This window comes from Cygnus olor, chromosome 3 (assembly GCF_009769625.2).
Source record: "Cygnus olor isolate bCygOlo1 chromosome 3, bCygOlo1.pri.v2, whole genome shotgun sequence".
NCBI classification, from domain to species: domain Eukaryota; kingdom Metazoa; phylum Chordata; class Aves; order Anseriformes; family Anatidae; genus Cygnus; species Cygnus olor.
Window position 1 is genome coordinate 72,151,187 of NC_049171.1, and position 12,474 is coordinate 72,163,660.

General features: G+C 35.2%; 1 protein-coding gene across 5 annotated transcripts in view; it reads left to right on the forward strand.

The window, feature by feature from the left end:
* The window catches only part of MAP3K4 (mitogen-activated protein kinase kinase kinase 4), a 74,278-nt gene that overhangs the window by 36,409 nt on the left and 25,395 nt on the right, over positions 1-12,474 (forward strand). For all 5 annotated transcript variants that reach the window (XR_005818009.1, XM_040550669.1, XM_040550670.1 and 2 more), the window contains exons 5-13: positions 1,840-1,986; positions 4,159-4,316; positions 4,714-4,830; positions 5,257-5,356; positions 5,460-5,543; positions 7,298-7,564; positions 9,485-9,634; positions 10,525-10,686; positions 11,692-11,825. Coding sequence is in view for 4 of the 5 variants with exons in the window: in XM_040550669.1 (XP_040406603.1) it covers positions 1,840-1,986; positions 4,159-4,316; positions 4,714-4,830; positions 5,257-5,356; positions 5,460-5,543; positions 7,298-7,564; positions 9,485-9,634; positions 10,525-10,686; positions 11,692-11,825 (1,319 nt within the window). In the remaining variant the exon portion in view is untranslated. The remainder of the gene's footprint in view (positions 1-1,839; positions 1,987-4,158; positions 4,317-4,713; positions 4,831-5,256; positions 5,357-5,459; positions 5,544-7,297; positions 7,565-9,484; positions 9,635-10,524; positions 10,687-11,691; positions 11,826-12,474) is intronic.

The following is a 12,474-nucleotide window of genomic DNA, read 5'->3' on the forward strand; positions in this document are numbered from 1 at the left end:
TTAGAAAAAAATCTTATTAGAAACCTGCTCACTTTAAGCTACAGTACTCTGGAGGCTCTGTGACCTACCCCCATCTGCTCTGCAGAAAAGAAATTATTCTACAAACTCCCTAAACAAAAGTGACTCGTCAAAGAAACCAGTAACAGCTCTTGTATTTTCAGCTTAAGTGAGGTGCACATTCTGTAGTGTGCTCCTTACAGACCATATTTTTGATTTCCATGTTGTCTTCTGAGTTTCTGTTCTAAAAGTTGACACTTAGAAGTAGCTTTATAGGGTTTTATTTGTTTGCTTTTAAATACCATGTCCTGTTGTTCAATAACACTACACCTTAGTGTATGGCAATGTTGTTTAAACAAAAAATCTCTTTTTAGTGATGTTTTAATAATATTTTATTTCAGAATAGACAAATTACACTCTTTGCAGGGTTTAGAAGACTTTCCAGTATCTGTAAAGTATGCAATACTATATTGTAAAGTTTTGTGGACAAGTGATACTGCTAAGTCCTAACAGTCTCTGTGAATAATGAGTAGTTAGATACTAATTTTAAATTCTTTGAACAAATTATGTTTTCCTTAGTGGACCCAAGTGCAAAATGAATAAATGAACATTGTGTAAACTACATGTGATTGAGTGGAGAGTAAAGAATACACTTTCATTTCTAAATATATGACACATTAGGGATATAAATGTCTAATTTTTAGATTTCCACATTACAATAAATTATTTTTTTCCTTTTTTTCCGTTAACTATTGACAAATATTAAACCATTTCTTACCCTTGCTTCCCCTGAATGCTAAGAGGACACAGTGTAATTTGTTTCGGCCCAAAAAAGATCCCAAAGAACTCTTGTCATATTAATAATGTTGTTATAGGTCTTTTGCTTTCATGAAGTCATGCTTTCTCATACATTGAGATATTGATATTTTCTTTTGCTATTACAAAAGAGTTTAAAAATCAGGTTAACCAACCAACAACTAACTCCATTCCCTCTGACCCCTCAGATGAAACCCTCTCTTCCCTCTCTTGATCTCAGACTCTTGATTTACTGAAGTTGGTGCTGAGAACAGGCCAGGGGGTGTTAGACTGATGATAATTTCAGAAGAACGCACACTTAGCACTGGAAGGGCTTCTGAAAGAGGCATTTGTTAGTGTGGCTTTGAAATCTGTTGTGATGTTTGTGTATTCCCGTGTTTGTGGTTATGCCTGTTGCTTCAATTAAGTAAAAGCTGTAAGCTTTCAGGTAGGTTTGACAGCTATTTGGCCAAAAGCAAATGCTTCTTCTATTGATGAAAAGATCTGTTGCCTGATTTTAGCCTTTTCAAGTGAAACAGCAAAAGAAATACCAATTGTTTTTCAGGTACAGGTTTTAGAGCTGTGGACACCTGACTGATAGACTGAAAATGAAATTCCTTTAATAAAATATTTCTCATAAGTCTCCAAGTGTCTGTCAAATACACACTGCATGTTATTCCTGACTTGCTTCTGTTTTATGTGGGATTTTGTGGTTGTGAGGCCACTTGGCCTCTTCTGAACTTTTAAACTGTCCAACAAGTTGTTTGCCTTGACCCCGTGTGGTGAACGAAATCTGAAATGTCTGCCCCCATCTCAGTGCCACCGTTACGTGGCAATTGGTGTGATTGCAATTAGATAATCCTGGAAAACTAGTACAGATCTCTCCTGGAGACATACAGAGTGACTATATTAATTTCTAAAAGCTTTTAGAAATTACTTAGTGATAAAATAAGACAAAAGTGTCTGACAGATTAAACTTTCACGTCCCAGGGACAATTTAAGAGTAGTGTCCTGACTGATTGCAGTTTTTGGATTTTTCTCTTGCAGCTAGTGAGAGAGTGTAAAGAGGTTCTGAAGGGTGGCCTGTTAATGAAGCAATATTACCAGTTCATGTTACGTGAGGTGTTAGATGACTTGCAAACGATTGATTGCAACATTGATGCTTTCGAAGAGGACCTGCATAAAATGTTAATGGTAAGCTTCAAAAAGGAGAAGGCATTTGGAGTTCTAGTAAGTGTGTTGGTCAGAATACTGCTTGTGGAAATCTATTGTTCCTGGTGGATATAGGGCTTGCTAATTTTTTGTTGCTGCTGTGCTACGTTAACGTACTGTTACTCTTTTAATGGACTTGCAATATAATAGCCATTGTCATTTTAAACAAGTTACCCTTACAAAGACAATACCAATTGTTTGTTTACTGGACTGCGGAACAGTAGATCTGTAAATAGCATGTTTTTACAATAAAATGCTTCATAGACAGACCTGTAAATTGCATATTAAATATTTAAGTGTTTAATAACCTTTTTGTAGTGAATAAAAAAATGCAATTTAGTAGTGAATAAAAAAAGCAGTGTTTGATTAACATTGTGTTTTAATACTTTGGTATTGCATTCATCCATGAAAAGTGCCTTATTTTTAATTAGTATTCATTATTGCAATAAGCTAAACACAAAGAAGTATTTTCTAGATAAATGCTTGGTCTCCGAATACTAACAAATGAAAGCTTCCTCCCAAGTAAATTTAATTTATTGTTCCCTTGTATGTGACTGATTTTTATTTTTTTTATGAGTTGTTTGAGTTTAGTCCTCACTGTTCTGTGGAAGACAAAACAAAAGAACAAGAAGATTTACCTCAGTACTTTATTATTAGTGTTTTATAGGCAGAGCTTTTGGTACCATCTGTTGTTGAGGATGCATGGATTTTCCTGTTATGTGCTTTTTGTTGCCTGTAATGGTAAAAATACGCTGTTTTACCTAAAGGTTCTTATGCAGCATGTCTGCCTGTATCTCCATCTGAAATTTGTAGAAACTTCCAGCAGAAATGACCTGGCAAAGTAAAAGGAAAATGATTCACCTTGTCTGTTTTGAAGTTCCTCACCTATTTTGTTAGGCAGCTGTAGTGCTTTTGCGCTGTGAGGCAAGAGCTTGAACTTTGATGTCAGTTTTAATTGTACAAGGATCTCACTTTTCATAAGTTCTGAAAGGGGTGGTGGCAGGATTGTGTAAGTTAGAATAACTTTATCAGACTTCTAAGAACCAGTTTGTGCCTACTCAGAGTTGCAGTTTATTGTAGTGGCAGCCGCAGTGGAGAACAATTGGATGCCAATGGTCAAGATTTTCAGAAGATTGGGACAACTGGGCAAAGAGGGCTGCAAAGATCTGAACTGAACATAGGGACAGGAAAAACTTGAGGGAGATCAGAAGGCTAAGATAGGATTAATGAGGGCTGGGAGGGGGCGCACAGAACTTAGTATTCGTCTTTCTTTATGTGCTCCTGGTATAGGCAGGCACAGTATCTAAGGAGAGTACTGGAAGAGGAGCTGGGCTAGGAGTGAAAGAAGAATTAAATAAAATCAGGAATGGAGCTACAGACTGAGAAAAACACAGTCCCTACCTAACCCAGAGTAAAGTTTTAACGTTTTCCTTATCTTGGCATTATAACACTGTGATCTGAAAATAACTGAAACAAATAGGAAGTTTTATCAGCTTCTAATGAGGAACATTTGTTGATATTATGGATTATCCAACTAAAACATACGATTAAATAGCTGCTAATGTTACTATTATTATTTTTTTCATTTATTACTATGCCTGAGGGCAAATGTTTGAAGAAGAATTGTACGTAATGGGATTTTTATGTTGGTTTAAAATAATAATAATGAAATAAAGGCGAGAGGTAAGACTTGATATAAATGGATACAAGGTATAATGCAGAATCTTATAGGCCTGTTCACTGCACTTATCCATACCCAGGAGGGTACGTTCAAATAAAATTTTTAGGAGTTTTCCAGTTAATTAAAGATTTAGAAAATGTTTTTCAGCAGTTCTGCTTTAAATAACTCTAGCCCTAGTGTGTATTCACCAATATGATGGTGAATTGCAGCACAGCAAGCAAGGTATTTCAGAAAAGCACTGTGGAGAGTACATGTTATTAAATATTTCAGTAGCATTTTTTATTTCCTGAGTCATAAATTGCACCCTCTATGTGGAAACATGTAGCTCATTTTCAGTCACAGCAAACCAAAAATCTAGAGATATTCTCTACTAATTATATAATATTAAGATTGCGTAATGATTTGAGAAGTTGTCGTTTTTAGTTACATGTTGAGTAACAATTTCTGTTTAAATTGTCCCTTTCTGTATGCAGGTTTACTTTGATTATATGCGAAGCTGGATCCAAATGCTACAGCAGTTACCTCAAGCATCTCATAGTTTAAAAAATCTCCTAGAGGAAGAATGGAATTTCACCAAAGAAATAACTCCTTATATAAGAGGAGGAGAAGCTCAAGCTGGAAAACTATTCTGGTAGGTTTGAATTACTGTGCTTATGATGCTGATTTATACCAGATATTTATTGAAGTCAGTAATTGTTCAGGGTTCCCAGACTGGGCTTCTTGAGGCCCTAGTGAGCAGTTGATAGTCTTTCTGTGAACTATTGGAATATTACAATGAGTGTAACTGCAGGATCCAATAAGTGCAGATTGCTCTTACTCTGGCTATGACCGGAATGACTACTTCTGTGGAAAGTCCCTGTTCCTGCTAGCCCTGCACATGTAGAATAACTGAGGGGCCCCCAAGATGCTGCTTGTTTCTGCAGGCGGACTTGGCAACATGGCTCTCTTGCCTTGGACAGAGTAGGAAGAAATTTAAGGTGCTGTGCTACCTGAATAAGACTGAAGTTCCACCATTTCTGTTGCTACAGTGATATTGCAGGAATGCTGCTGAAATCTACAGGAATATTTTTAGATTCTGGACTACAAGACAGTTGTGATGAATTTTGGGCCAGTGCCGATGACAGTACTGCATCAGATGAAATAAGGTATTAAGCCCTTTGGCTTAATAATAATAAGCACACTTACTCGTGTTTCTTTACCCCTGACAGGTACTTACTGCATTTTAATTCTTAGAATGAAAACTTAGTAAACGCAAGACTCCGTGGACTTTCTTGCTGATATTTCTGTATGTAGTAATAACGAATCATTATTTTGTGCATTTGAAACCTAATAACCTTCTTTTAATTCAGGGTATCAGAAATTGTTTATCTAATGTTCTTTAAATTCTATTTTTATATCCATATCAAAAATGTGCCTGCAAAAGCTCAATTGATTTCAGTCAGCTGCTTATAAATATTTTTTCCTGTGCTCTTTCTATTGATACATGTATAAAAATTATTATCTTCTAATAGTTATGTAAATGTAACATGATTTATTAATGCATCGTCACATCATTTCTATCAATATTGCAGGAGGTCTGTTATAGAGACCAGCCGAGCACTCAAAGAACTGTTTCATGAGGCTAGAGAAAGGGCCTCCAAAGCTCTTGGATTTGCCAAAATGCTGAGGAAGGTACGTTAACAGTAGGGTTTCATGTACCTTCCTGATACTCACTTTTATTTATATGCTTTAAATAAATTCAGTTTAAAGGATATTCTTTTGTTGTTGCTTTTAGGACCTTGAAATAGCAGCAGAGTTTGCATTGTCAGCCCCTGTCCGAGATCTACTGAACGTTCTGAAAACAAAAGAGTATGTGAAGGTAAATTCAGTTGAGAGGCATAAAATTAGAGTGGGGATGCTAAGCAAAAATCAAAGCATATTTATATACATACTTCCAATTTTTTCATGTGGCATCTATATCTCAACATTCTGAATGTCATGTATTTAGTACTGAATTGTGTCAGTAGAATTATTTTCTTTGCATGTGTTTGTGTGTGTGAGAATGTTAGCCTCTGGCTTTTATAAAGCAACAGCATTATAGTGGAGCTCTGCTGTAGCTAGCTTGCATGAGAGTGCTAAGAATGTGAGAAATGCAAGGTCTGTACTGTGTTCCAGATGAACAGAATAGAATAGTTCAGTTGGAAGGGACCTTCAAAGATTGTTGAGTCCAACTGCCTAACCACTTCAGGGCTAACCAGAAGCTAAAGCATATTATTGAAGGCATTATCCAAATGCCTCCGGATGCAAGTAACTGTTGCTAGAAAACTGTTGCACAGCAAAGTAAAGTTAAATCTGTTGTGCATTGCTGCCTGATATTTACAGCACTATAAATTCCCACACATACAGTTTCACACTTGAAACCGGTCTGTACTATAATAAAGACTGGTCTAAACAATAATAAAGACTGGTCAACTGGTCCTTATTATATGGATTATTATATTATTTATATATTATATGGATTATATATATATTATATGGATTATTATATTATATACTTATTATATTACATGGAAAAATTCCTGTTGGATTTATATAAGTGATTGCTAAAATATAATATTTATTATAAAAATATATATATATATAATATATATATATATAATATATATTATAAATATTTATATAAGTGATTGCTAAAAGTGGACATTAGTTTGAGGGAAGATAGACAACCTCGTGGGAGAAACACACATCAAGGGCTGTTAAATACATGGATAAAAGTGTTTTGGACCAGGTGACCTCCAGAGGTCCCTTCCAACATAAGCTGTTTTTTAAAAAAAGTCTGGCTTAGCAGGACCCTAGTCTGTAAATTAAGAGGGGGAGAATAGTCAGGAAAATTCTCAGTTTATGTTTACTTTTTAAAAATACTTTTTCCTAGCAGTCTTGGCTGCTCTAATAAATGATAATGGATTTTGTTAAAAGCAGTATCATAGTTCTTATGTACATTTTTGGAGAAAAATTTGAATCTTGAGTTTGAAAAATCTGTGTGCGCAAGTTGATTAAATAATCTCTTCTAAGATTGATCTGTTTTTATGTGTTACCTCTCCCCTTTTTTTCATTTCTCAGAAAGAAATTTTGAGATCATCATTTTGATGATCAGTATTTCATATATTGGCCCTCTAACATCGTGTACGGAGTTGAAAATTTTAACAAGCTTTTCAATCAAATGCTCGTTAATTTTGGGAGACTATTTTAGATTTTATTAACAACTTTACAGTTTTTATTTTGACCTATGGATAATACTGGTCTTAATTATTAAATATGTCTCCCTATTGGTAAAAATGTTGACTGCATTGTTTTGTTTTAACTTGATGGCATCCAGCTCTGAAAAGAGAGAACTAAACTTCACTCTAAGTCAGTTACTTTATGACAGATCACAGGGTCAACTATTTTGCTGTTTTCACAGTCCAATTCTGATTCCCGACTTGGTTAAAAATATTGTTTAAATATGCATATTGTACAGCTACTTAAGATGAAAACTCTTTCTGTTGTTTAAATGAGATAACACACAGATATTTTTATGTATCTCAGGAGAAAGTGAAATTTGCTCATTCAGTATCATTTTATTTTCTTCTACAGGTACAAATCCCTGGACTTGAGAATTTACAAGTATTCGTCCCAAACAATATTGCAGGGGAAAAATCTGTGATTTTGCAGCTCCTAAATGCAGCTGCTGGAAAGGATTGCTCAAAGGATTCTGATGAGGTTGCATATGAGGCCTATTTACTAATGACCAAGCACAGTGACAAAGACCATGAGTTAGATGACAGCTGGAGTGCATGGGAGGGCCAGCCAGTCAAAGTAGTGCCACAAGTGGAAACTGTTGATACACTGCGAAGCATACAGGTGGTTTTCTCTCTTTTTTTCCCCCCTGCTTATGTGATTTCCACACTGTGAATGCTTCTCCTTTCAGATTAACCACAGTCATTTAAGTGAGGCATGTTTTCTTTTGTAGGTAATAAATTAAATTAAAGCATAAGAATGATTCTTAGCTGTATTAGTTCAAGCAGTAAATTCATTGGATTTTAACATTTCTTAAAAGGGTTAATCTCTGCAATGTTTCAGGGATGGATTTTTATAATAAAGAACTATTTTATGTATCTAGTTCAGTTTCACAAAGATGGATTGGATTTAATCACTTCATGTTTTATTAAGAACTCACCAATCTTCAAGAATGTATGTATGGCTGTTGTGTGCTTTCCACACACTGAGGCATGAAATAGATTACTTTCAATCTTGGATAAATTGTGACATTTAAAGTAAAATTTCTGTTTAGCTTCTGGATGTTCAGCAGTTCTTCAGGAAGAAATATTTCCAGTCATACTTTCCTTCATCCCAAGCCAACGGGAGTTCTTGCCAGTAGTTCTGCTATGCTAAAGTATCTGAGCCAGCTGCAACTCCCTGCCCATCCTGTTCTCATGCCCTTATGTTAAGCCAAGTGAATTTTCCTTTTGGTATGTCATGCAGTTCCTTAGATCCCTACCATAAATGGGCTCTACTGTCCACCAACAGAGTGACTTTCCATATCACTGTGCCTGGCCTCTGATGTTCTGAGGGCTCCTACAACTGTAGGCAGTTGAAAAAGTCACTCCTGTATACACCACTGATTGTTACATGCAAACATGTTGCTTCTTGTTTATCTGTTGTCCATGCTGAACAAGTTTCAAAATAACAACAACAATAACAACAAAAAAGCTTTTGATTAAGTTTTCGAATTTCATTGGACTTCTACTAAAGTTAGCATTCCATGCAGAAAACAAAACCAGCAAAAGATGGAATGTGGTTTGCAAATGGTATCCAATCTGACACGTATAAATGCAGATAATATATTGTAGCATGTGTGTGTGTATATAAGATTATTTTTTTAAAATTCTATACTGCAAAGTTAGGAGGTAAAAATTTCTTCAGAAAGGTTGTGTTCTGTATTTTAAATAACATGCTCTGATTGCAAACTAGAGAAAATGCAATTTGTTATTTTAAAAATATTCATAAAATAGAAGTGTCCCATCAACATTTAATGAATTTTGAGTATGAAAATATTGTTTGGTGGGGAGATACTGAAAATCAAGATGAAATGGGCCTTATTTTTTGAGTAACATGTTTCAGCTCCCTTTTCTGTAATTTGAAATTTACAGTGTAGGATATAAACCATACTGCCACTGCAAAAGAAGCACCATCTGTTATTCTGGGTACTTTTACAAACTTCTGCAATATCACAGCTCTGGTTTTCAAAACATGCTCTTACATTTACATTTTAATAATTTTCAAAATCTGAGCGAAGACCATGTGGTAAACCTATGGTTTTCAATTTTCCATAATAGCTTTTTGTTCTGAAATGTATTACCTTAGTTGGATAAACCCTCTTTATTTATGATGATTATTACCTCCGCCTGCTTGTAGAAAGTGTAATTATTTTACTTAGATACTGGCTGTGCATAACTATTTTGAAGATAATTTATAATACGGTGTTTCCAAAATTTCAAAAAGGTAATCACCTTTCCAGAAATCAATAGTAGTATATTCCCCTTTAAAACTTGCTGTGGCATTTGCCTTTATAGACCACTGCTTAGTAAGATGAGTATTTATCGAGTTCTGTTGCCAGCATCAAGCTTTTCTGTGTGAATTAAGGATTTACATGAATAGCAAAGAGAGAGGCCATTAATACATTAGAATTCCCAAAATAACAAATTGGAATTTGCCAATACGGGACACCTTTTTATGGAAAAGGTTGTGTATGTAAGAACTAGTGGTATCTTGTATTGCTAGGTTGACAACCTCCTCCTCGTAGTCATTCAATCTGCCCACCTTGTGAGTCAGCGAAAAGCTTTCCAACAGTCTATTGAAGGGCTCGTATCACTGCACCAGGAACAGACATCCAGCCAACCAGTCATTGCCAAAGCTCTGCAACAGTTAAAGGTAAGCAGTTTTCCAGATTATTTCAGTAAAAATTGATTTTACTTGAGTCACTGATGACTAGAAATGTACAAAGAGACTAGATTGCAATGCTGATCACATTCTGCAACTGTAATTTGTGCAACCTCATTGGAATTTATTTTCAGTACAATTTTCATTCTGTTTTTGCAAAGGATTTGGGATTGTATTTTTGAGCAATGTTGGTATAATAATTTTTGTGCTAGTTAAGTGGGAAACACGTATGTAATGTGATAGAAATATTAATAGCAACAGAATAAATACATCTTCATATGGTAGGATTATTGAATTGAAAGAAAGTGATTGATGTGGTAAGAAATAAATTCAAAATATGTGATCTGTAAGGAACAACTTCTTTTCCGTATTTGGAGAGGATGACTGCATGTGATGCGCAAGTAAACAGGTCTCTGTCTTTTTTTTTATTAGATTGATTTTTTTTTTTGAAGGATCCAGAAAAGACGAACGTTATTCTGTCGAAGTTGCAATATTAGGGCCCTACATTTTCTCCTGAGTTCAGTAGAGGCTCTGCCCATGTAGCAGGGTGAAAATGCTGCCAAAGGCTCGGTCACATTACAGATAGTAAAACTCATTTTTCTCATTTATTTCTTCTTTTTTTTTTCCTTTGCTTTCTTTGTTTTTAAAATTAATCTCACACAAGCAAACTGAATTGCAGTACTTCAGTTCACGATATGACTTCCTTAGTGCAAGTGCTGGAAAGTATTTGTTTTTTTTCTGGGACTGAAGGAATTGTGATGACATTAAAATGCGCTTACATTTAATATAATGTAATTATCAGATTCATGTTTGCCTCAATCCTATTCAGATATAGAATATAAATAATAACTTGATGTCCCCCATCCCTTTTTGTTGTTTAGAATGATGCATTGCAGCTATGCAATAAGATAAGCAGTGCCATTGACAGAGTTGATCATATGTTCACATCTGAGTTCGATGCTGAAGTTGATGAGTCTGAATCTGCCACTTTGCAGCAGTACTACCGGGAAGCCATGATTCAGGGTTATAATTTTGGGTTTGAGGTAAGGAAACAAAAAGTTAATGAAAATATTATTTGTTTTGTGGATTTGTAAGGGAACCCAGTTGAAGTTTCTGTCTTTGCAGTGGTGCAAATAAGGTAATTAACTCTGTGGAAATAGGAAGAATTCTAGCAGAACATTTTAAAAATACGAGTTGTGAGAGAAATGTTGTGTGAAAAAGATTGTAGAGGAAGAGATCTATTATGTTCAGACTCCAATTAGCAGTCTGAAACTGTAAAAAAAGCTTTAAGAACTTGCTAAATTCAAGTGTAGTCTTGCAGGCTCTGCTACCTGTCTACATTTTAGTTGAAATTAGAAGTATCCTTAGGTATTGAATGTCATTGTGTAACTCATCTTCTTGCTGTTTCTCAATTTACAGTAATATAAAACTTTAATTAGAGCCTTTCTTTCAAAGTTTATGGTGGTTCTTTGATGCAGTGAATATAGGTTTTGAGTGTCTTCCCTACAGTGCTGATGAGAAAATGTCATGTTCAGCTGCATTTAGTATAATGTTTCATTACTTGATTCCTGTGACCTTTGCAAGGTTTTGTTTGTGGTTTTATTTTCGAGATTGTATAGTACACTAACATACTAATATGGATAGTCTTAAAAACAGCTGTTTTTTTTGTGTTCCCCTAGCTTGCTTGAAATATAACGAAAAATAAACACCACTATGAGTTCAATCTCTGATTATGGAACAAAATACGCATGTGGGATGTTTCTTAAATGCTGTGTAACCTGTTTAACATAAGCATATGTCCATATGCATACAACAATTACAATATGGCTCAAGTGCTACTTCTCACTATAACACATTTTGTATCATATACTTTCGCATTTCTTTCTATACATATGCTACTGTTTGAATAAAATTACTTTGTTTAAGAAGAGGATGTAATTGTTATCATACTGCAGTTTTGTTAGCCTGAAAATATTCCAGTGGATATTGCAAATGGTACTTTTAATCTTGCTATTATTATGTGAAAAGTAATCTTTAATTTCATACAGTACCATAAAGAAGTTGTTCGTCTGATGTCTGGAGAATTCAGGCAGAAAATTGGAGACAAGTATATCAGCTTTGCCAGAAAATGGATGAATTACGTGCTAACAAAATGTGAGAGTGGCCGAGGCACTCGACCCAGGTAACAGCGAACTTGTTAATGCCATAGTAGTTTGTGTTACTTCTAAATGCCGTACTGGACTTCTCATGCTGTGAACAGTGCTTAATTGTTTAGAAGTAGTTCTTTGGAACTATTGCTGCTTCTGTCTCTTGAGTTTTGAAAGTGATTTGAACTGTAAATTCATAAAGCCAAATGAACCCCGCAGCTGCTTTGCAGAGTCTTCTGCTGAACATCTTGCCTCATGGTAGCTGACAAAAGATGGCAAGAAAAAGTGGAGGTCGTTGGACTCAAACAATTCAGAGACTAGATAAAGGTCATTAGCTCAGGACAAAAGTAGTATGTGACCAGGAGTCAATAAAGATGGCTGAATATGCAACAGTCATTCTCTGAGTATTGCAGAGAGAAAGGAGTGTTGTGCTGGTTGCAGAAACGATGCCCATACATCCTTAGCCTTAGCCTCCTGTATGCATCCTTTCTATTAGTCTCTTCTGAAAGTATGGCACACAGATGAGGAAGAATTGTTTCCACTCTGGTGAAAATTCTCCAGATTTATGATTGCGTGTAAATAATAGAATTCAGCCTTTGTATTTGTGGATGGTTTTTGTTGCAGTCTGAAGTACTTACGTTTGCAAATAACTCCTTTTCCCAGGTTTATTTCAAAGCCTCTTTT